Below are 25,677 nucleotides of genomic sequence, written 5' to 3' on the forward strand. Positions count from 1 at the left end.
ACTGCACCTACCTCCCCCATGAACCCCCTTCCAATATTCAGACTGTTGTCCTTTAACTCCATTAGGCATGGCATGTCGGCTTGTCCCAGATGTAGTGTTGTGTGTGCATATGAGTACAGGACTCTTTTTGTTCCTAGATGACTCTGTAGAACTACGACATCAGTGTGAGTGTGAAGTGTGAACTCTTGGTTTAGAATGTTCACTGTTACAAGCAGAAGTAAAAATACATGTATTACCCCAACTCCGTGAGTGGCCCTGGCAGGTAAGACGCAACACCAGATTGTCACTATGATTCCAGAGTATTTCCACTCTGAGTTCTTTTTTTTCCAGCAGTATATGGCATCTACATATCTTTATCTGCAGCTGTTTTGTCATTTCCCTTTGTTGGGCTCAAGACAAACAAGAAGCCCCCGGGTCTCTAATCGCCTGTCTTTCTCCCGCCATGTGAACTGGTTGCCTGTTTGGAAGGTCCACCTGTATTGTAGCTGTCTCCTATTGACTTCCACTTGCACTCTCTCCTGTGTTGCAGGGTCATTGCAGAGATACTTTGAATAGCAGCACCTATGTTTATCCATGCTTGCAGGAGGTTCGTTTATTGGCCTGGGATATTATTGTTTTCCTCCAGCCTATAGTCCAACATTTTGGCCACTTTATCACTTGGTTTTCCACCAGGCTCGCAGGTGTTCTTTCCCTCTGTGTTCAAGGGCTCTCAGTGTTCCGATCATCTTCTCTTCACTCGTTTACTGTACACCTCGATAGATATTTGTGAAGCACCCATAGAGGCCATCGCCCTTTGCTTTCCCCTTCAAACTGCAAATCTGGATGTTGCCCTTGTTAGATCTTAGCTTCCTCCTGCCATTGGTTCAGGGACTCCATATCAGTTTTCACCTCTGGTATGTGTTGGGAGAGGATGTGGCCTAACTGCTAGGGCGGTCGACCTCAAATCTGGGGAACCGGGTTCGAGTCTCGGCAACCACGCTCAACATCCACTGATTCTGGGCATATCACTTAATCACCCTGTGCCTAACAAAAAAAAAATGAAGATGTCCTTATGTAACACAACTGGTGCTCATGTAAAGTGCTCTGATACCTTCAGGTCAAGTTTGCACTATATAAAGCTCAGGAAAAAAACGGTGTCTCCCCATATCAGTTCGCAGGGAGGCACATAATCCCGCCAGGGTCTTACCAAAGCTGGCTTTCAGCTCCTCTAGACAGTCCTTCTGATCATTCTTGTAAGGCGGTCGGACCCTTGCTAACATGGGCTCTGGTGATGTTGTGTCAGTCCTGGCTTTGTTGCTTTTCAAGAAGAGCTTGATTATTAGTCTCCTGGTTTGCTAGTATTTGGCCTGTATTTTGTTCTCCCTTCCCCCACTCTGCCCTTTCCAAAGGGGCAATACAAGTTTTCTGCCTAGTGATGTTCTCTCTTTGGACCTTGACTCATCAAGCACCACATGCAATGAGAGAAGGTATGCCCCAGCCTCCGTAGGTTGAGTCTCCGGGATGTTCCCAGGGGCCCCTGCCATACCACTGGAGCAGACCCTCCACGTTCTTCACTCGCACTGCCTCTCCCCTGTTGTGCACGATCCTCCATAGGGTCCCAATGTATCAACCCCGCCTGACTCTTTTATTCCAACTTATTAACCAAGGCTCTCCCCTGCGCTCTTTGTATTGTGAGTGGTGCAGAATATTGAATCAAAAATATTGATTTACACAAATATCGAGTTAAAAATATCGTGGGTTAGAAATATCGACAGACAAATTCTCATGGTCAAGAATATCGAAATTTAGGTAAGTAATATCGACATTAAAAATATCATGTAAAACATTGTTTGCAAAAATATAGTTGTTAAAAATATTGATTTTTTTTATTAATGTTATGAATGTTAGTATATATTTTATATGTATGTGATGTATGTTTTTTTGTATACGATTTGTTTGTATTTTCAATATATGTGTTACATTTTTAGTAGTTATTAATTTTTTTTTATTTGATTTTTAGCGATTTTATTTCTGTAACGGGTTGTGGGTTTATAGGGGAATAAGGTGGGAAGTAATTTAATTATATAAAATTAATTGATTATTTTTAGTAGTTATTAATATTTTTTATGAGAATTTTGTGTTTTTAGTTCTGTAGCAGGTTGTGGGTTTATAGGGGAATAGGGTGAGAAGTAATTTAATTATATAAAATGTATTGAATATTTTTTATTAATTATTATTTGTTTATTTGAGATGCTATAGTGTTAAAATGGGTAAAGTAATGTATTATTAATTAATTCATAAATATTTGTTAATTAATTGTAATTAATAATTAATTATAGTAATTGTGTAATTAATTTTATGTGTGTGTTGAGGAGTTTATAGGAGTAAAGGGTGGTAAGTATTTTGTGTTTAATTAATTATTATATAGTTGTTAACCCCTTCGCTGCTGCGGACATTCCGCTGCAGCGCTGGGGGGGGCAGGGGGGCAGCGCGGCGGGCCTGTGCTCATGACGGAGCCGCTCCGTCATGAGCCACAGTTGAGCTGTGCTCATGACGGAACGGTTCCGTCATGACTCCGCCCATTTGCGTTGTCGCCCCGCACAGGCGGGGAAACAGCGCCGCGCAGGCGGAGCGGCCGCCGGCAGGATTGTCATGACGGAACCGTTCCGTCATGAGCACACGACAACCGTGGCTCATGACGGAACGGTTCCGTCATGAGCAGGGAAGGGGTTAATTAATGTTAATTGTTTGATATTTATTTGGTGTAATTGTTTATTTTTGTGTGTGTTTATACTTTTAAAGGGGTAAAAGGTGGGTATTTAATAAATGTTTAAATATGTAATTATTAGTTATTAATAGTAATAGTTTTTATTATTTTATAGTGTAATTTAGGTTTGTATTGTGGATATTATACTTTTAAAGCATGTGTACTCAATTAATGTTTGTTATTTTTTTATTATTAAGATTGTTATTAATTATGTTAATTATGGAAATACATTTTATTAAAAATGTTGAAGTGTTTCGTTATTGGTGTGGTGTTATAGGCTAGGAAACAACATAAAAATACATTTATGTTTTAATTAATTTTTTTGTTAGTTAATATTGCTACTTTTTAATAATTATTGTTTATAAATGCACTTATTCATTTATTTTATATATTATTTGTAGGTCTTTGTTATATGTTATTAATATAATATGTGTTCTTTTTATATATTTAATATATTTAATTTTATATTTTTAAAATATTGTTTATTTATTCTTATGATTTTTAAAATGTTGTAATATCTTTTTTCAATTGTTTAAGTGTTATTTGTAATTTTTGTTTTTCTGCTATCCAACACTAACCCTAATGTTACAATCACTGGAGTGGGAATAGTAATTTTTACCTCTCCTCTATCCAGCACTTTCCCTACTGTTGTGTTCAATGCAGTGGAAATAGTAATTTTTACCCCTCCGCTATCCAGCACTGTCCCTACTGTTGCACTCACTGCAGTGAGAATAGTAATTTTTACCCCTCCACTATCCAACACGTTCCCTAATGTAGCACTCACTGGAGTGGGAATAGTAATTTCTGCCCCACTGCTTTCCAACATTTTCCCTACCTTTGCACTCACTGTAGTGGGAATAGTAATTTGTACCCCTCGGCTATCCAACATTTTCACTACTGTTGCACTCACTGGAGTTGGAATAGCAAATTTAATGTCCCCACTATCCAACACTTACCCTACTTTTGCACTCACTGGAGTGGGTTTAGCAACATTTACCCCTCCGTTATCCAACACATTCCCTTCTGTTGCACTCTTTGGAGTGGGAATAGTAATTTTTACCCCTCTGCTATCCAACATTTTCCGTACTGTTGCACTCACTGGAGTTGGAATAATACATTTTATTTCTCCGCTATCCAACACTTACCCTACTTTTGCAATCACTGGAGTGAGAATAGTAATTTTTACCCCTCCACTATCCAACACTTTCCCTACTGTTGGACTCTTTGGAGTTGGAATAGTATTTTTTACCCCTCCACTAAAGGAGGAAAAGCAAAACTTCAAATCTTCCGGTACCACTATGATTGTATCTAGTAAGTGAATGATTAGCTATCACACATTCACGCAGCGCTAATAACTTACCAGTGCTTTTCCTTCTTTCGAACCCACCATTGAAGAACCCGGCTGGGTCCTCACGTGAGTTCTTTCCTTTCACTTTCCACTGAGGCACTTCACGTTCACTAAGGCTGCGCCCTTTTAGCAATCCAGGTAACCACCTTCAATTGAAGTCCTTCGCTATAGTTTCTCGCATCTGTGCCGGTATATGGGACTTATGCTAACCCTTATCAATTTATTTTAGATGTCCCTACATCGTTAGTCCTGAAGAGACCCTACATTCACAGAAGGGTCGAAACGCCGTCGACAAGCACATAGAACGGACCATCACCCAGCTTGTATCACTGTATACGTAGACTGTTGAAAAAAGTGTAATTGAATGGTCGTTCTTTATAACCTATGGAAACCTTTTACAAAATATTTCACCGTGTACAGTCACTTTTTGGTCCCAACTTTTACTTGGGGACACCATGCACAAAGTTTTGCGCTTTTGACTTAAAGAAGTGTATATACTATTTGCTGTTTTTTATAAAATACTATATTGAGTAAACTGTGTAGAAATTACATTTTGCCCTCTAACATTACCAGGTCTTTTACACACCTATTGCGATTGTGCATATTCATTGCTTAAATCATTTTTTCCTATTATCCACTGGAACCACTGTTTTCTCATATATCATTACCCTGCAGGCATCCGCCTAGAAGTGGTGAGTCAACAGGGGAACCGCGGCGGTACTACTATCTAAGCGACCACGCTCGGCAACAACATTATCACCAGAGGCCTGTACCAAGACTGCCGTCCTGACTGCAGCGGAACTGCGCCATCACAGCGGCGGAGACCGGCCCACACCTTGACGCCGATGAGCGGTGACCTCAAGAGGGGCCCAAAGGGGAAGCTGATCGGAGGCACCACTAGTATTGGAGGCCTTTACCATGCCAACCTTCCTGCCTACAGCGGAGCCGCACAATTCCAGTGACATGAGCTTGGCTCTATGGCCTAGTACGGCCATGATGGCGAGGCCGTGCTAGTGCGGTGCTATCCATGAGCTGAGGAGTGAGGGCTGATTACCCAGCGTAGCTAAGCCGGAAAGGGGGCCCGCGGAGGGACTCGCACTGTTGGTAGATAAAGGAAGTGGCGCCAGGTACAGGGCCCCCACTGCCTTGACATATACAGAGAGCACACACCCCTGATTTTGACACGCTTGAGGACAGTGGGTCCGATTCAGATGATGTGTCCCTTTCCTTAGGCGCTCTGAGCTGCAATGACCCTAGGGCTGACAGTATCTCCTTACCCCCTTGTGAGTGTTTGAATGAAACACCAGAACCCAACGACACAACTGTGACAAAGGAGGATGCAGAAGTTATACCATCTGACCCTTATGACTGCAGGGGTGCCTTGTAGCCTACTGGTGCCCCTGACACTAGGGAGCATGCGAGGATTGAAGATAACGTACACCCGAATGGGCCAGTCATCATCAACACCTGACTGTAAGAGCTCCCGTCAAGTATTATGCCACCTTCTCAGCCCACGGTCCACAGTACTTATTGGTCATGTACACCGAGGCTAGGGAGACAGGCCAACTTCCAGACTTGTTGGGAGAAGGTCTTATTGTTGGTTGCCTAAACCTTATCAGAACATATTGGACATCCGTTCTTATAGGCTGCTGTCATTACTTAAGTTAGATTTTAAAATCATAGGCAAGGTGTTAGCCAAAAGATTGCTCCCCATATCGGCACACTTGTACTCGAGGATCAGTCGGGGTTTATACCTGGGGGCAGCACCTTTCTCAACAACCGTCAGTTGCTACGCCTAATCAAGGACATACCCCTGCGCTTACAGCCGGGTGGCCGTCTCCTTGGACATTGAAAAAGCGTTCGACATGGGGTTCGGCTCGGGATAGAATTGTGCTACGTGCAGGAACCCAGCTGTGCAAGTTCGGATGGGTCAGGTGATATTGGACAGTTTTACAATTAAAAGGGACACCAGGCACGGGTGTCCTTTGTTGCTGTTGATATTTGTCTTGGTGGTGGAGCCATTGGCTTTTTGACTGCGACAACAGGCACCCCAATGGGGGATACCGGAATTGGGTGTGCACCATATTATATCGCTATAAGCCGGTGACACTCTGGAGTGCTTAAAAGAGGTTGTAGCCTCCCTCCAAGGAATAATGCTCCTACTGGAGTAATTTTGGGTTGTTTCCGGACTCAGAGTGAATTGAGTGAATTGACCCGAATCCTGCCTCTACCCTATGGCCCCAACAACTGAATTGCACAGGACTGCACCAACGGGATCCCGTCTTTAATCGTGTAACGACACCTTTAGATATCTGGGTGTCCAGATCTACCACTCAAAGCAGATGTCAGGTAGGATAATGTGGACAAGGCAGTGAGATCCATCTGGCAGTCGATGCCATTTTGGCAACCGCTACCCCTATCCCCGCTGGGCCTGGTGGCGATGTCTAAGATGTTGGTGCAGCCCCGTTTGCTTTACTTCTTTGCAACACTTCCGATCATATTACCACAGTGCTTCTTCCATAAATAGGACATGTTACAACGCATGCCTTTACAAAGCGGTTTTTACATCGCAACATCCTTTACAATGCATCATTTTACAATGCATGACATCACAATGCATTTTTAGAAACTACATTTACAATGCATTCCATTACAACGCATACCATTACAACGCATAATACTTTTAGGGCAACAGTAGGGTGAGTGTTAGATAGTGTAGGGGTAAAAATTACTATAATTACTATTCCAACTCCAGTGAGTGCAACAGTAGGATAAGAGCTGGATACTGTAGGGGTAAAAATTACTATTTCCCATTACTTACCTTATAATACGTTGTAATGGCATGTGTTGTAGTGACATGCTATGTAATAGCATGCGTTGTAATGGCATTTGATGTAAAGGCTGTTGCGTTGTAATGATCATGTTGTAAATGTAGTGCATTGAAATGACTGTGTTGTCATGGTTGTTTTCCTTCTTCCACAAACTCCATGGTCTTCTCATGGAATTGATATGGGGCAAGGGTGGGAAGCACACAGCCCTTGCCACTCTACAACACCAATTGTTTAAGGTCAGTCTCGGTGCACCCAATTTTAAAATGTATTATGCAGAAGCACATCTGCAGTGGCCGATGGGCTGGTTACAGGCCTTTGAGTGCTCTAAACAGATGCCCATTTGTGGCGTTCTTGAGGTCATGAATTTCTACACATGGTTATTTGACCCTGTTGGATGACCTAAGCGGGAAACACACGACACGACTGTGACTCAGCTATGCTGGCATTGTTTTGTTCATAGAAAGGGGCAGTGATGTCTTATTCCCCTTCCATAGACTTGTGGCATTTATTAAAACGTCACAAGGAAGTGCAAAGTCTCAACACTGACATTTTGAAGGAGGAGGGGTGACCAAACTGGGTGATCGATTCCAAGATGGCTAGTTCATGGCATTCCAGGATGTCATGAATTCTTATGGAATGTATGGAATAGGGGCAGGTCACTTTTTGACACATCACAATATACAGTGTTGTGTGTCTTACAAGCCACTTGGGACGCTGGATAGGCAGAACCTGCTCTGTCCCCCCTTTACACGCGATATTATCACATGGATCTACGCGACATGCCATTACTATCCTCCACACTTCCCTTAACTCCGTACCTACAGCATATGCAACTGGGGAGAGGGTCCTCCCACAACCGCTCTTGGACAAGACCTGGTCCAATGTATTACAGCATGTGAAGGAGGTTTTTAACAAACAGAGGTTCTACTTTGCGCAATTCAGTGATGTACATCAAGCTTATCTCTCCCCACAGCGCATTCAGCGTATGTTCCCAGCCCTGACCCCTGAGTATCCCCGGTGTAAGTTGGTGAATGCGGGGTCCTAGCACATGGTACGGGACTGCCCGATACCAAAGGTGGTATGACGTGAAATTAGCACTATAGTTGCTGAACTTGAAGACCATACCCTCACTCCCACACCGAATCTTGTTTACTGGGGATAAGCCCCAAAGCCAAACGGAACAAGCACTTACATACATTTATTGACCTCACCTTTGTACTGTTGAAGCGACAGATAGAGATGCCATGGAATGCACCTGCAGCCCCCAAACCCCAATACTGGTTGTCCACATTGTATTAAACTGGGGCAGCAAAGTGAGCTAAATAATGATGATGGACTTAACCCAGATCTAATAGTGGCTGGGGGTGAGTGTCTGAAAAGTTTCAGCACTCTGTTCATCATCTTATTATGTTTGAAGTGTTTGCCCTAAATTTGGCATGGTATGCCCAGACGTGGATCCCTTGCTCACTTTGCCACTGGATTCAAGCTACCTTGGCTGATGAGGGGTGCTACCCCAAAATCAGTCCCAGGATGATTGTTTCTGGTACAGGGAAGACCTGGCTTGGCAGCTCGGGCTGAACTGTTTCCATGAGGAACAGGGTCAAGACTGATGTGCATATGGCTGGGTCTGAACTGGGGTGGCGAAGTGAGCTAAAGAACAATGAGGGATTCAACCCAGATCTGTGACTGGGGTGAGTGTCTGAAAAGTTTCAGCACTACATCCATCACCTCCTTGTGTTTGTTTTATCCACATCACTGACATGAGTGCAAGCAGTAGTGAACACCCTTAGGCTTCTTAGGATGCGAGGGGACGGAACGGGTGGCAAAGGTTGGAAGACCTACCTCACTCACATTAATGATAAAAGCAATATGTGCCCACCTTGAAAAGGACAATGCTCCCTGGAAATGGTCACCAAATTACTACCTCAGATTTTACACATGGTGGCAAGAGGGTTATGAGAGGCCACAAGGAGAGTATGCTTAGTGAATGCCTCCTTGTCTGTTTCCTCTCCTCCGGAGACACACCACCCACGATGATTGTGGATGGCCCATGAATCATGACATGCCCCTTACACGACCCTGCTGAATGCCTACCCCATCACTTACATAGGTAGAGGTCCTCCGCACTGACCCCCTTTCATAGAGCCGTACGCTGCATTGTCCCTCCACATGCGATGGTGCAGCGGCACTTACGCAACGACCTGCACTTATGCCGCCGAACAGGCCTGAAGCTACACTTTGGAACTCGATGCTCCTACATGATAAACACTATTTACACAGACTTCAATGTGTAAGCCCTTATTGTTTTTTGGGGGAGAGCTGACGTATACTGCTCAATTCTACATATGTAACGTTTGTGCTGGAGATTCACGTATGTTCATAATATGCTTGTTTTGCTGTATCAGTGTTTTCTAAATGTGAAAAAGCCAATAGAACACATTTCAGTGTGGGCTTTACTTCAGGGTGGGAAGTTATGATGAAAGCCATTGAGACTTGTGTTGGATTTAGTACTGGGTGATTCTTGAAGTGTTAGGTTACTAGTCAGTGTGGATTTGACATTAAGGGGAGATAGTTATGACAAAGTTGTTTGTGGTAGGATTGGATGGTCTTTGAAGTATAATTAGGCAGTGTGGGCTTTTATTTAGGGTGGGTAGTTATGAGGAAGGTCTTTGAGAAGTAGAATTGTAGTAGGGTTTGTCCTTGAAGTGCAATTAGACAATAAGGGAGGGAGGGCGTGGCTTGGCGCCGATGTAAGCAGCAGCGGATCTCGGTGCTCCTCCGTGGCTGCCCTCCGCCGTAGATCATCCTGACGAGATATGGAGGCCCCCGATACTGCAAACTAGAGCGAAAAACTGGGTGCCCTCCTGGCTGAACTTTTGAGGCGTGAGAAGCGCTGGCAAAAGGAGAAAATTGGGGTCTCTCTGCGCGTTGATCCTCACCGAATCGGGACCCAAAATGGCAGCAGTGCTCGGAGGAGGAAACGTCAGCCGTTAGGGATTCCAGGTGCCCCTGACACGACTGTTGGCAGTCATGCCCCAACTGCTCGGAGGTAGGATCCTGTCTGGGAACCCTCTGGGCGGTGAAACTGCGGGGCGGTGAAGACGGACTCGCCTCGGTGAGCTGAATGGCCGAGGCTGCCTGACCCTAAGATGGCGGACGGAAGGACACTGCCTATGCCGAAGTGAAACTGCTCGCATCCAGGCCGCCTCTTCTGCACACGGTGCCCGCCGGCGCGGATTGGCGCTCTATCCGGCTGAGGCGGCAGATTGTGGCGACACCCGACTGCACTGGTCTTGGGGTGAAAGGAGAAGTTCCTGTGGCTGGTACCTCTGAGGTTCGCGCGCCTGGGGATGCCATGGCCCGCAGACTTGCACAGCACCTGGAGGGGCTGGCGATTGCCACGACTGCCCTAGACTCCCGGAGGCCTTGCGGTGCGGTCAGGAGGGAGAGAGACGGAGGCGCGAGTGGAACGTGATTGGAGGCACCTGAAGTAGCCTGCGATTCCGGGATTTGGTGAGAGGTGCGCACAGGCTACCCCTGGTGAGTGCTGGCGGGCGCCTCACATGCCCATGCTGAGTGGCACAGAGACATGACAAGAGAGCTGTGCTGAGGGAGAGCGTGGGGGGGATTGGACGAAAACACTGCTCACAGCACGGCTATACTGGCACTGGAGGTGCACTGTGACGGACCGCCTTGTAGCGGGGGAGGCGAGGTCTACCATCACTAGAAGCGCAGGCACATCCCTTCGCCTCAGCCGGTCATTGCGAGTGTCATCACAGCACCGGGGGAGTGTCAGGCCCAGACTCTGCTACACCGGAGGGCCACAGTGATAGCGCTGCAGGTCTTCCTATTTCCTGCACTGCTGCAGGGGCGAGCCCCCTGTTCCTAGATGGACCATCCGTCACACTACTGAGGGAGCTGGGGCAACTCCCGGGGGCGACTGTGGATTGGAGTCGCTTGGTCCACCTACTGTCAGACAAATCACGCATGGGCTGAGGGGCCACTGCACCCACTGGAGGACGGCGGCATCGTACTTGACCTGTGAGGGCGGGGCCCACGGACTTTAGGCACGCATCACCCTACTTCCGACAATAGCTCGGAAAATGGGAAGAGTGTCCAGGAGCAAGAGGTACGAGGTTCTGCGGCCGACCGAACCGGAACAACACACAGACAACGAGGCCGGTGCGGCCGGGAGGCGTGGCATGGGGCAACCCGGAGACCCCTCATTGGGGGACATCATGCAGGCCATCATATCCTCATGGGAGGCGTTGGAGGCGAGGATGGACACCATTGGGTCGGATCTCACCCTCTTGAAAGACGACCACCGGAAACTTAAAGAGAGGGTAGTAACCAACGAGACTACCATGAAGGCCATACCAGATGCTGTCACCATCCTTCAAAGCTCACTGAAAGAAGTGGTACACAGGGTTAAGGTGCTAGAGATGAGAGCTGAGGACAGCGAGGGGCGTTCGAGAAGGAATAACCTCCGCATAGTAGGCGTTCCGGAAAGGGAGGAAGGGGATGATGCGGTTCAGTATCTGGAAACATGGCTGAAAGCAGAGGTGGCCCCGGAGGGTCTCTCCCCCTTCTATGCAATGGAACGTGCTCACAGGATCCCGGCTCGCCCTCCTAGACCTGGAGCCCCACCCCATCCACTTGTAGTGTGGCTACTGCATTACCGGGATCGGGACTTACTTCTATAGAGGGCCCGTGAGAAACAGAACCTACAGATCGGGAACAGCAAGGTGATGATATTCCCGAGTTATACTAAGGAGGTGCAGCGTCAGAGATCCTCCTGCCAACTTCATCTTCCCTATGCAATGCTGTTCCCGGCCCGCCTTAGGGTAACCTCAGGGGCAAAAACGCACTTTTTTCTCACCCTGCAAGCCGCTTGGGACTGGCTGAACACCCGCGGCGAAGTTGGACCACGCTCGCCACATTTGAATTCGCCCCAGCGGCAGTTGTCTCCCGTTTCACCCCCACAGAGGTCCCTTTCTCCTGCTGGCCGCCGGCGGGAACGAGACAGGGCAGTTTTGGCAGTGGCAGCCATTAGCCATGGGAATGGCAGTCCGACTGGCAATGACACGGACCGCGAGAGGGACAGGACTGAGAGCTCGAGAGCGAGTAGTGTCCAGGGACTCTCTGATGCTGAACTTCTGGACGTCACTCCGCAGACGGGAGACGAGGTGTTTGGTTAATTGGTCTGCCGGTTCCTTGGAGAGAAGATGATGGGCTGCCCCCTATTGGCCCTGATCCCAGTGGCCTAACTGTTATCTGATGGAGGGGCTTGGCTGTACAGTGGGGCCCGGCTGGATGGCCTAGAGATGGCGGGGGAGTCGGGGGGAGTTCTGGGGACATCGGGAGAGAGGCACGCACCTCCACCTTTTCATGGTTTCGAGTATGACTGTTGTAGTTTGGATGGGGACCTGTTCTGGTGTGCCTCTCCTGGGGTGTGGGAGTTGGGTAGGGTTTATAGTTTGGGATAAGTGGGTTGGGGTCAGACATGTCGCTAAGGGGAATCACTGCTGTCGGTATATATAGTCAGGATTATGGGTACCTCCGTAGGCATAAAAAATATAACCTGGAATGTTAGGGGGATGCATACGATGAGCAGACGGCACAAAATACATGCCTACCTGACGAGAAGAGGAGTGCAAAAAGCCTTACTTCAAGAAACTCACTTGACTAAGACCGAAGGAGCTGTGCTACAGCGCCAATGGAGGGGTCAGGTGTTTCACACTACGTACTCGGCCTTTGCGCGAGGGACCTTGGTGTGGGTGCGCGCGGGGGTTCCCTTTCAATGTGTACGACAGATAATAGACCCTGAGGGGCGATTTGTGGTAGGGGTGGGGCGCCTTGATGGCCGAGATATTACTTTGGCAAGTATATACGCTCCTAATGTAGATCAGCCTGCTTTCTTTGCATAGCTATCTCAGAAGCTAGCGCCGGTCCTGACTAGCTCTGTGCTGTTGGGGGGGTTGGACTTTAACTGCGTTACTGAAGTGGCCCTGGACCGGTCTCACCCTCCCTTCCCTGACGCCCCCACGCATAGAATAGCAGAAGCTCGACGTGACTGGCAGCGGCACTGGGAGCTGATAGACACTTGGAGAGCTCAGCATCCAGAAGAACGGGACTATTCTTATTTCTCGGCTTTACATGAGCTTCATGTTAGGCTGGACTCTACTCTCTGCTCCCCAGATGTGCATGAAGGCATCACACTGAGGGCATATTTAGCCAGGACAATATCAGATCATAATCCCCTGCTGGTGTCCCTGAATTGGCTGCGAGTTAGTCCACTATTCCCAGTTGGCGCCTCAGACCGGAGACGTTGGAAGACCAGGTATTTCGAACCACAATAGGCACTGCTATCGAGGAGTACTTCCAGACCAACACTAACACGACCACTAGCATTCACAATGAGTGGGATGCTTTTAAAGTAGTGATAAGAGGTCGCTGTACAGGAGAAGCGGTTGGGGTGCGCAGAACCCTGCTGAAGGAGGTTCAGAGGGCAGAACAACAGCTCCGAGACGCGGAAAGGGAAAGACCTGAACGGGTGGATGGACAGGAGGGACTTACGACGGCCATGGAAGGATTGGCGACCCAAGTGGAACGCCTGAGATGTTTTGATTATAGGGCATACGCGGTGCGGGTGCATGCTGAGAGAGACACATCTGGGGCACTACTGGCATGGCTGGCCAACCCGGCGCGAAGGGGAACTCCAATCTTAGAACTGCGGGATGGAGATGGGGCAGTGTATTATGGGCAGCAGGCTATTAATGGCCAGTTTCTGGAATACTACACCGCCCTCTATCAAAGGCAACTCAACCCCCAAGTGTTGGAGGAGGATGATTTTCTTGATATTGAACTCCCTCAGGTTGAGATGGGAGACGCGGAGAAATTGGGTCGAGATGTGGAACTGGAGGAGGTCCGGGGAGCAATAAAACGTATGGCCAGGAATAAAACCCCCAGCACAGACGGGCTCCCAATAGAGTTTTACGCCACATTTGTGGATCAGTTGGCCCCCCCATCTGTTAGCCCTCTACAACAGGTCGCGGCGGGAGGGCTGCTTGCCTCGTTCAACCAGAGAAGCAATAATCGTACCACTTCTCAAGCCGGACAAACCGGCGTGGGATCGCGCTGCCTATCGCCCCCTCGCAATGCGTAATCTTGATTACAAGATATTGAGCAGCATTCTAGCCGGCCGACTCCTGACCCACACGACAACACTGGTGCATGTGGATCAGGCCGGGTTTATTCCTTCCCGGAATATGGCCATGAATGTCCGTCGATTATGTCAGCTGCTTCACAATTCAGCGCATTTCGGAGAAGAGGCATGTATTTTATCTATTGACATTGAGAAGGCATTTGATTGTTTGGAGTGGCCATATTTGTTTCGAGTTCTCCGGGCTTTTGGTCTAGGCGAGAGATTTGTGAGCTGGACGAGGATATTATACCACCTCTCGACTGCCAGGGTCCTCACGGGGGGAGTGATTTCGGAGGCCTGCAGTGTGGGTAGGGGGACGAGACAAGGATGTCCGTTGTCTCCCCTCCTGTTTGCGCTGGCAAAGGAACCGCTGGCGGTGCATGCAAGATCGGGACGAGATTACAAGGGATTGGACGGGGTGGGTCAGTTCCATTATATCGCTCTGTACGCGGACGATCTCCTAATGTTCCTTGTCAATGCTTCTGAGGAGCTACGGGGGGCTCGAGAACTGTTGGCTAGACTGGGACGGGTGGCAGGCCTCAGAGTCAACTGGAATAAGACTTGCCTTTTCCCTATTCAGGGTGGTAGAGGGGCACCCCCAGGTGCACTAGACGTGAGGTGGGAAAGCAGCTGCCTGACTTACCTAGGAGCCCGGATTTATCATGAACCCTCTGACCTGCTGGAAGGGAATATCGGAAGGGCGTTACGAACCACCAGGAGCAATTTTGAATTCTGGGGGACCCTTCCACTTTCAGTAGCGGGAAGGGTGGCGTTGCTAAAGATGGTAACCTTGCCACGCCTTCTGTACTACTTTGGCTCCCTTCCTCGATGGATACCGCGAAAATATTTCACCCAGCTCAACACTATGACTACGGGATTTTTATGGGGGTCTGGGAGGCGCAGAGTGGTGCTTCCTACCATGCAGCGCCCCAGGCGGGAGTCGGGATTCGCAGCCCCTGCCTTTGAGGCCTATTACCATGCAGCCCAATTTCAATGGTTTACAAAGTGGATGGCCAGGGGATTACGCCTGGGGGAAGTCCACGGGGGCATGGGCCCGGACCTGCGCCAGCTCTCTCGGACGCTTCTCCGGCTTCCTCTACGAGAGTGAGAGATCCCGAGGGAGCTGTGTGTGGTGCGGCAGTGCTGGAGTCAGGCCAACAGAAGAGCCAAGATGGGAACCCCGTATGCCCCGGAGATCCCGCTGAGGGTCTGCGAGGGTCTGCCACATGGGGGGGATTGGCAATGACTGCGAGGCTGGGAAGAAGTGGGGGTCTCCACTATTGGGGACCTCTATGAGGATGGCGTTCTTTTACCCTACCAGGACCTTTTAGAAAGGTACGAACTGCCCCGCCATGACATTCTTTTACATGCTGCTTTAACGGCAGCTATCCGGAAACACTGGAAGAGGGGGATGGCGGAACCCCCGACCTCTCTCCCCTGCCAATATGTGGTATATGCGGCAGGGACGATCAAAGCGGTAACCTGCCTATACAGGCGTCTTACTCAGGAGCTTAGGTCCCCTTTGGGGAGGCTACGTATTAAGTGGGAGGCGGACATTGGGATCCCTATAGAGGAGAGACCATGGGAGGAGCTGATGGAGCGGGCGTGGAAATGCTCTAGAAATGCGAGGTTTCAGCTGATACAATTTTATGTCTTCCACAGGGCGTATCTCACTCCGCACAAAATCAACGAATTCTTCGGGTCCCAAACTGCCTGTCCCCGTTGTAAATTAGAGAATGCTACATTTTTACACATGTTCTGGGAGTGTCCATTGCTGCATGAGTATTGGGGGGAGGTAACGGCTAAACTGGGCGAAATAATGGATAAGGGCATTGATCAGTCCCCGGGTTTTTGCTTAATTCACTGGTTTCCCCACACTGTCCGTAACAAAATTACCAGTAAATTCATAGACTTGGGGCAAGTCCTTGCTAAACGAGAAATCGCCAGTCATTGGAAGGCGGTCACGGCGCCTAATGCTGCACGATGGCTGCGAGAATTTATAAAGTGGGCAGACAGCGAGGGGATTCTCAGACTACAATTGGCCCAGAGAGCCAATAATGACAAAATGTTGACCGCAGCCAGAGCATGGGTAGTGATGGTGGACTTACTTAAGAACCCGACGGTCGACAATGACTGATCCCCTCCACGACAATACTTGCGCACATGAATGGCTGCATTGCCCTTATAGAGCGGGTGGCAGGGCTGGAGGGCAGCGGGTACTAAGTAGTAGCTCCCGTCCATTTGTACCCTGACATTGCGATACCAGTAGTTCAATCAGCGCGACTCATTCTTAATACTGGGAGATGGCGGAAGGAGCGACAAGTCTGACGGTGGGAGGGGGGGGAAGTTGGAGGGGTGGGGGGAGGGTAGAGGGTGTTTTGTTAACCCGTTATCTATTGAGGTGGTTTGAAGTGAGGTCTCGCAGGGACGCTTATGAACTGGATCCTCCAGATGGGGCTATAGACCGTGCCTAACCTGGATCTGCCGACTACGTGCAGGGTTGCAGGTACAAGAGGGGAAATAGGGGTATGGGAAGTGATGGCCCTTCCAAGCACCTTTGATATTGCATGTAAAGGTCGAGAACTCATTATTGAATGTTTGGGAAATGATCCTGTCTTATGATGATATTAGTAGAGGCATATTGAAACAATAACATTTGTTGAGAAAAAAAAATTAGACAATAAGGGATTGACTTTAGGGTGTGGATTTATGAGGAAGGTCTTTGAGGAACTCTGTTGGGGTAGGATTGGGTGGTTGTTGGAGTAAAATTCAGCTGTAGGTGCTAGGCTATAGGGTGAATATTTATCAGGTGGGTCTTTTATGAGTTGTGTTGAGGTAGGCTTGGATGGCAATTGAAGTTTAGTTAGGAGGTATGACATTAGGGTGGGTAGTAATTAGGGAAGCCACTGATGAATTGTGTTGAGATAGGATTGGAGAGTTTTTTAAGTGTTAATAGGCAGTGTAGGTTTGACTTTAGCATGGATAGGTATGAGGAAGGTCTTCAACTTGTGTTAGATAGGATTGGCTGAGGCTTGAAATATAATTAGACAGTGAGGGCCTGACTTTAGTATGAATACTTATGGGGCAGATCTTTGAGGAGTTGTGCTCGGTAGCATTGGATGAGACTTGAAGTGCAATCAGGCAGTAAGGACTTGTCTTTAGGGTGGGGAGTTATGAGGAAGGTCTTTGAGGTGTGGTGCCAGAAGTAGGTTTGGAAGAGACTTGAAGTGTAAATAGACATTGAGGGTTTGACATAATGAAGAAACCTTTGAGGACTTGTGTATGGAGAGGATGAGAGCAGGTTTGAAGTGTAATTAGATAGTGGGGGTCTGTCTATAGAGTGAATACATATGAGGAAGGTCTTTGAGTAGTTGTGCTGGGGTAGGATCGAGAGGTTCTTGAAGTGTTAAAGGCAGTGTGGGTTTGATTTTATAGTGGATAACTATGAGGAAGGATTTCAAGGGGTTGTGTTGGGGGTAGGATTGGATAGTTCTTGAAGTTTAATTAGGAACTGTGGGCTTTGGTTAAGGGTGGATAGTTTAGAGGAAGATCTTTGAGTTGATGTGCTGGGGGCAGGGTTGGATGAGGTTGAAGTGTAATTAGACAATGAGGGCTTGCTGTAAGGTGGAAACTTTTGAGGGATTTGTTTGCAGACTTATGCTGGCATAGGAAAGGAAAGAACATGAAGTGCAGTTACAATATGAAGGTTAGTCTTTAGGGCATCAAGAGACAAGAGAGGCTCTTGAGAAGTTGTTCCGGTTAGAGCAAGGGAAGGGCTGGAATTGTAGTTAGGTAGTCATCCCATAACCTATGACTGATATTTATTGGGGTATTGGCGTGTGGCCCTCCTCCCTCGAGCCATCCCCTGAAGCCAAATTTCATTTGAATGGGGAGGGGGCATTGTTCGGCCTCCCCGAGCCATTGTACGGAGGACCACGTTCTCCCAGGGCCAGCAGTATTTATTATGTTTTTGGGGAGGGAAGCATGGGTATGCTCACCTCCCATGGCTCACTGTTAGTATCCTGGGAATCCCATCCCCAAGGACATTGTCCCCTGTCCCATGAGAATGCAGGCAGGGACGATTTCAGTGCTCCCACCAGCGGGGTAAGAAAGGCTTCCAACAGGTTGTGGCGCATATGTTTCTTCCTGCCACTGCACTCACAGGCAAGGAAACACAGAACTACTCCTGGACTGCGGGACCAGGAAGAAAAGCTGTTCCCGTCAGCGGGAGCATAGTTGGCTCCCACCGGCACCTTGGATAGTACCTGGAAGGAAGTTAGCAGGTCTGCAGGTGCCCTGGGGCTAGCCCATCGCCCCCAACATTTTAAAGTTAACTGTGGCTGATGGGTGGGACCAAAAAACCCAGAAGAAATATATACATATATTGAATAAAGGGGAAAGAATAATAAATGAGCTGTAGTAGCTACTCATCTATAATGTACTGCTCCTGGAAAGGAGTGCCCCATAATGCCCTTTATGGCCTAATTTAAATACATTGTACTCCACAGTGGTGCCCCAATCTGGGAAAGGGCACAAACAACATGCTTTTAAATGTTATGGAGGGCTGCAGACTGTGGACACCCTGGTAGCAAACAAGCGGTCACTAAAACTGAACTTATCGGTATACTGTTAAGGCCTGTCGGTAAACTAACCCCTTCTAAATATCATGCATGTTCTCTTACACTTAACATCTCACACACCACATGAACGTAGCACTTCTGTATTGTCTTGTGTTTACCAAGCAGTGTCTCACCTTCAGGGACTCCAAGGCGGATTCCTCACATTTCTTCCCTATGTCTGTTATCAGGGCACTAGGAGAAGTGAGTTTGGTGATATTCACATTTTGTACCATTGTCACTGTCTTCTTCTTCGCCTTCTTCTTCATCGCCTCCAGTTTACCAGGAAGCATCTCCCCGTTGTCTACCACTGGTGCAGCAGTTCGTCCGCAGATGGATTTGTATCCTTCTCAACTCTAATTTTGTCCTGTCAGAAGCAAAGAATAGCTTGTTAGATATTGTGAAGCACGACCATCCTTAGGGTAAAGGATATAGGAGTGTGAGTCTCATTCAAATACCAAACCTTAAAAAGTGCTTTACTTAAGTTTTGAATTGCCACCTCTTGCAAACTCTCCTTCTGCTACTTTCCTTCTTTCTTGCACTCCTACACTCCCCGTTGGTAGACACAGGAATGCTTAGGAGTGGAGAATGGGTGCTCTCAGATGGATTGTGGTGTTGGAGAAGACCTATCTCTGAAAAATTCTATGGATGTGTGTGTCAGTCTTAGCTTGTGAACACAGAAGTTCCTGGTGACAGTGATGTGGCAGATGAGATCTTCTCTAGGAGCTCTGTCCCCGTAGAAGGCTGTAGGCATGTTCACGATTAGCAGGAATTTCGTGAATGGTTGGTTCTCACTGGAATGTTAATGGACTCAGGGAGATGTTTGAAAGGCAGGGAAACAACTCAGAACGGGTTGGAACTGTTGCTGAGAGCCCAACGTGACTAAGTGAGTTCAGTTATCCAGAAATGAAATGAACCAGGATAAAGCCATATCCCTACTGAGACATATATCACTGATCATTCAAAGATGATTTTACAACGCCTCCACTACCTTCTCGATCACTGTATCCATCCGGGCCTGGCACAAAGATGACTGAGAAAATGTTGCCAAACTACTATTTAACTCCCAACTTATCCTCACTGATGACCTAAATAGTGCCGTTACACAGTACACTCATTGGATTGACTCGGCCGCCTGTACTGTGCGACTCCCCCCTCCAAAGACCGGTTAATCTTAAGGGTAACAAGGCATCTACCTCTTGGTTCTCAGAAGCCTTGTGAACTTTTAAACACAAAGTGGCGACACAGATACAATAATGCAGAAAGTATTACATATCAGAAATGTGTGAGTACCTACAAAGCTAAGATTTTTACAGTAAAGGCTGCTTACTTTACCAATAAAATTGAAGCAACAAACAACTCTTCTAGGTAACTTTATGCAAACAGTCATTATACTTACAACAGACTCACCCAGGTGCTCTACTAATGCTTGCCAATAGTTCTGTGACTCCTTGGCTAGTTTCTTTCTTCAGAAAGTTGCTAATATCTATAATACTTTTTCTAATCCTTGTACGTCTTCTCATCACAGTTGTATCTATCTCTCCAAGTCCTACCTTGGTTGAGCCCACTTTTAACTCTCTCACTCCTCCCTCCACCAAATCAATCAAATCGGGTTCCCCAGGTGACCCATGTCAACCTAAGAGAGGCACTCTCATTGCTGAAAAAGTCCCTCCCACTCTGGCCAATATTTTTCAACATGTGTTTCATCTGGAAAAACAAATCATTTATCCCTCTTCTAAAGAAACCTTCATTAGATCCTTCAGATCCAAACAGTTATCGCCCCATATCATGTCTCCCCTTACCTGCTAAGCTAATCAAGAAGGAAATGAATAGTCAACGTGTTAAGTTAGTTTCAGATAATAATTTGCTGGATGCCACCCAATTTGGCTTCCCCTCTGGCCACAGCATGGATACAATATTAATCAAGGCAACAGAGGAAATTGGGGAATCCCTCAACCTGGGTGGCAGAGTTGCCCTGATCCTGTTAGATATGTCAGCGACATTTGATACCGTTAACCATGGCAGACTGTTAGTTCATCTAGCAAATATTGGTATCTCTGGCACTGCCTGGAATCTTCTCAGCTCATTCCTTCACGGTTGTGAACAAGTAGTCTGTCTGGAAAAATGTGTTTCTCACTCTTTGTCCCTCCCATGTGGGGTCCCCCAGGGGTCCTAACTAAGCCTGACGTTGTTTAACATTTATGTTACCCCTCTGGCTAAACTCATTATTTAATTCGGTTTGCTCTCACACCCTACGCCAATGATACGCAAATTGTTGTCTCCCTTGCCAGTGACACATCTGGCACAGGAACAAATTTCTGTAATTGTATGCAGGCCATCAACCAATGGATGGCAGAGAACTGCCTTCAGTTGAATTCAGAATAGACAAAGGTCCTGCTCTTCGGAGCGCAGCCCTCGTTTTGGACTCCCGCTTGGAGGCCCCAAGACATGGGCGCCCTCCCGTCTCCTGTCTATAAAAAAAACAACTTGGGTGTCCTGAACAATATTATTCTGTCCCTTACTGACCAATTCAATGTAGTCACCTCTAAGTTCTTTCAGACTCTTCCGCTGATAAAGAAGATACTCCCTTATTCCTTCCTAGCTTCAGAATACGGTAGTTACTCCCCTTGTCCCCAGATTATTGTAATAGTCTGTTTTTAACTGCACACCAACGTGCGCTAAACAGGCTACAGACCATGCAAGAAGCAGCCGCTCCACTCCTTCTTAAACTACCCAAACATCAATCGGTGTCTAAACCTACGAGGAAGCTCCACTTTTTGCCCGTCAGGCAGAGAGTTTCCTTCAAGGCTTTATGTATTGCTTATAAAGTTCTACACGACCAAGGGCCCTTGTTTCTCAAAAACAGCTTCAACTGGTACTTTCCCAACAGGCCTTTAAGATCCTCTTTTGCAAAACTGTGATCCTACCCAGATTCAAACCCTGACCTGGGGCGGCTGCAGCTTTGTGCGGGGAGCCTCTCAAGCTGAGATTGAGCTTCCTTTACATATCTTCTGAAAGCCCTTCAATTCTTCATAATGGGTCTCATTTATCTTCCTGGTCTACATGCAACAATGTTGCTAGCGCCAACACACCCTCTGGGTATTCGAGCACTCCAAAAATATTTCTTTAATAATCTTTATTCGGCATATAAAAATATGAACATAAAATAAACATTTTCAAATATACAAACATCAGGCAAAGGCAGTCTTCATAGATGCAGCCACATACGTGATAAAACCAAGTTTATGTGCTATCCTTATCCCCCACTTATCACTTAATATCAACGTGCACCCAACAAATTTTGAGACAAGTTTAAAATGCATAAAAAATACTCAGCTCATACTTTTATAGCAGAAAAACTTAGTGCAAAAATAGTAGGAATTATTCTGTGCTTCAAGCAGCCCTCTCAGGTCCCGATTCACAGAACTAACTTAAGACAAAATCCTAAATGTACTACCATTTTGGTATTCACAGAAGGCACTTACTCCTTTCGGTATTCACAGAAGTTAGGAGTCCTAACTTTAGGACTCCTAAATGCCTTCCGTGAATACCAAAATAGGATTTTTCTCAGTTTAGGAGTAGTAAATATAAGACTCCTAACTTTAGGACTCCTAAATGCCTTCTGTGAATACCGAAAGTCTTAAAGTTAGGATTTTTCTCAGTTTAGGAGTAGTAAAGTTAGAACTGTACTCAAAAATAGACTTAAAGATGGTAGAAGTAACTTAGTTCAAGTTGATGATAAATGCAACACGTTTATCACAAAAGTACCTTGGGTGCATAACGCAAAACAAACAAAAGGTTCGCAGGGAGGGTGGTGCGTCGGTTCCTTGCTTCGGGGGAGGCGATGCGTCACTCCTCAATGCTTGCGCAGAGTAGGGGATGGGACTTGTTTCTTACTGGAGAGGAGGTGATGCGTTGATTCTCGTACTGTGTTCTGGTTCCGATGCGGCAATATGGTGCCTCAATGCGATGCGACAATCCGGTGTGATGCGATAAGATGGTACCCTTGATGCGATGGGATGGCCTGAAGATGAAGCGTGCACGCCCAACGGCCGTGCGGCAAACTCTGTAACTTTGGAGCCGCGACAGACTCTGCGACACGTTTCTCCGGTGATGCGACGACGACCCTTGCGGTGGCGACACGCTTCTCCGGTGATGCGACGACAAACAACTGCGGCGAAGACACGCTTCTCTGGTGATGCGGCGGCGGCCTCTGTGGCGGTGCCATGCTTCTCCGGCGATGCGACGGCACAGCTGCGATGGCGTCACGCTACTTCTCGTTGAGTCGCGCTTCCAGCTCCCAGCGACACGCAGGCTTCTGCAGACAGAATTCCAAGCAAGGAAATTCAGAGGGGGGCTGGTGGTGAAGTCTTGGAGCCCTGAGACTTCAGCAGGAGGCAAGCACAAATTCAAGCCCTTGGAGAAATATTCTGCAAGATGATGAAAGTTCCTTAAAAGTTCCTTCTCCTTTCCTTGGCAATGAAGAAACCACTGCAGGCCAACCCAGCAAACAGCACACTGGCAAAGGGGCAGTCCAACTCCTGCAGCTTCCTTGGTTCTTCTCCTTGGCAAAGGTTTGTCTTCTTTTCCCAGAAGTGATCTACAGTCTTGGGGTCTGGGCCCCCATATTTATACTACTATTTTCTTTGTTCTCTGAAGGCGGAGGGTCCTGTACCTAGTCCAAACCAGTTCAGGGTGCATTCTGCCAGTGCACACCTTCTTCCTTTGTCAATGTGGACCAGAGTCATCAGACGCACCCCAGGAGGTGGAGCCAGCATTGTGGAAGGCAGGCACAGCCCTATTCAGGCCCAGGTTCTACTCCTCCCACCACTCTACATGCAGATTGGTCTATTCAGCCCTGTGCTGACTCACCCTGCCTCCTGGAGCCTCCCAGCCCCTGTCACTCACAAAACCAGACATACAATACACAAGCTAGCAGAGGCAGGCTGGATGGTTAGGTAAGAAAATACCTACTTTCTAAAAGTGGCATTGTCAAACACAGAATGTTAAAACCAACTTCACTAAAAGATGTTGTTGGAAATGGCCCTTTTTGCGGGGTCATCCCTAAACTTTTTGCCCTACTCCTGTATTTTTTCTGACCTGTTTGTGTTGATTTTATGACTCTGGGCACTTTACCACTGCTGATCAGTGCTAAAGTGCATATGCTCTCCCTTCGTAAATATGTCATGTGAATTGGTATATCCATGATTGGCTTATTTGGTTTACCTGTTAGTCCCTAGTAATGTGGCCTGTGTGTGCCCAGGGCTGGTCAACCAAATGCTGCTGGTGGGCCTGCAGCGCTGAGTTGCGCCACCCACAGAAGCAGCTTGTAAAGTGTGTCTCAGATATGCCACTGCAGTGTCTGTGTGCAGTCTAGAACTGCCATCTTGGCTGTGAAGTGCACCCACTTCCCAGCCCCTGAACCTTCCCTTCGCATCATGTAAGCCACCCCTATGGTAGGGTGTGTTGTATGTGTAAGGTAGGACATGCTCTGATGTGTGTAGCATGTCCTGGTAGTGAATTACACCCAATTTCGTTTTTCACTACTGTAAGGCTACCTGTTCTCCATAGACCAGAATGGGAGGTTTGGCTATTACATTCTATAGTCCTAACTGACCCATAAAACATGGTAGAAAAACGAATTTAGTATGCCTGATCTCAGAATATTAAAATACATCTTTTAGTGAAGTTTATTTTTATATTCTGTGTACCACTTTTTAGAAAGTAGGTATTTTCTTGCCTAAGCCTTCCAGTGTGCTCTGCTGTTATGTGTATTGGCTGTCTGGGTTTGGAGTGACAGGGCTGGGGATTTCCAGGAGACAGGGTGAGGTGTCCCAGTGGTGAATAGAGAGATCTGCATCTAGATGGGTTGGAGGAGTTGCACCTGGGACCTGAATAGGGCTGTGCCTTCCCTTCACAATGCTGGCTCCACCTCCTATGGTGCGTCTGATGTCTCTGCCCTGCACCCTGAAAGGAAAGAAGAGCCTGGTAAACAAAGTGCTCGAGGACTGAGCAGAACTGGTTCTGGCTGGGTTCAGTGACTTGTGACTCTTTAGAACAAAGACTTTTGGGGTATAAATATCTGTGCTGAAACCCCTACAATGTGTATTGCCCCTGGATTTCAAGACCAACCTTTGTCCGTGGAACTAAAGAAAGCTGCAGGAGAGGACTGTCCTGGTGTTGTGTGCTGTTCCCTGGATTGGCCTGCAGTAGTTTTCATTGGACTGGAAAAATGGAGGAAAAAGGAGCTGAAAGCGAACTTTTTAATCTTGAACCTGCAATCACCCAAGGGGTAGAGAGAGAACTAGCCTCCTGACTGAAGTCTCAGGACCAGTAACCTTCATTTTCGTCGCTAAGGCCTGTTAGCGAGCCGCCGCAGCCGAGGAGCGTGTAGAAAATCGTTGCTACACCTACAGAGCGTAAAGAAAATCATCGCATCTCTGCCGCTGAAGGCTCGCTGGCCTGATCATCGCCCCGCACGTTTGCGGCCAGAAAATCATCGCTACAGCTGCTGAGCGTAAAGAAAATCGTCGCATCGCTGCCGCTAGGGGCCGCTGGCCTGATCATCGCCCCGCACGTTTGCGGCCAGAAAATCATCGCTACAGTGGCTGAGCGTAAAGAAAATCGTCGCATCGCTGCCGCTGAGGGCCCGCTGGCCTGATCATCGCCCCGCACGTTTGTGGCCACAAATTCATCGCTACAGTTGCTGAGCGTAAAGAAAATCGTCACATCGCTGCCGCTGAGGGCCCGCTGGAATGATCATCGCCCTGCACGTTTGCGGCCCAAAAATCATCGCTACAGCTGCTGAGCGCCCGGAAAATCGCTGCTATCCTTCGTTAGCGAGCGGCCATGACCAGAGCGTGAGGAAAAACATCGCTAACCCACCGGAGCAACATTTCTTGTGGATTATTTGCCAACATCTCAGAACTGTG

The 25,677-nt window shown here is 47.6% G+C and overlaps 1 protein-coding gene across 2 annotated transcripts in view; it reads right to left on the reverse strand.

Moving 5' to 3' along the window:
- LOC146830288 (E3 ubiquitin-protein ligase TRIM39-like) overlaps nt 1–25,677 on the reverse strand; it is a 155,333-nt gene that overhangs the window by 124,473 nt on the left and 5,183 nt on the right. For both annotated transcript variants that reach the window (XM_085604476.1, XM_085604477.1), the window contains exon 2: nt 18,883–19,112. In XM_085604476.1, the coding sequence (XP_085460602.1) occupies nt 18,883–19,038 (156 nt within the window). In that variant the 5' untranslated portion in view covers nt 19,039–19,112. The remainder of the gene's footprint in view (nt 1–18,882; nt 19,113–25,677) is intronic.

Source organism: Triturus cristatus, chromosome 5_1, assembly GCF_964204655.1.
Source record: "Triturus cristatus chromosome 5_1, aTriCri1.1, whole genome shotgun sequence".
In the NCBI taxonomy this organism is placed as follows: Eukaryota; Metazoa; Chordata; class Amphibia; order Caudata; family Salamandridae; genus Triturus; species Triturus cristatus.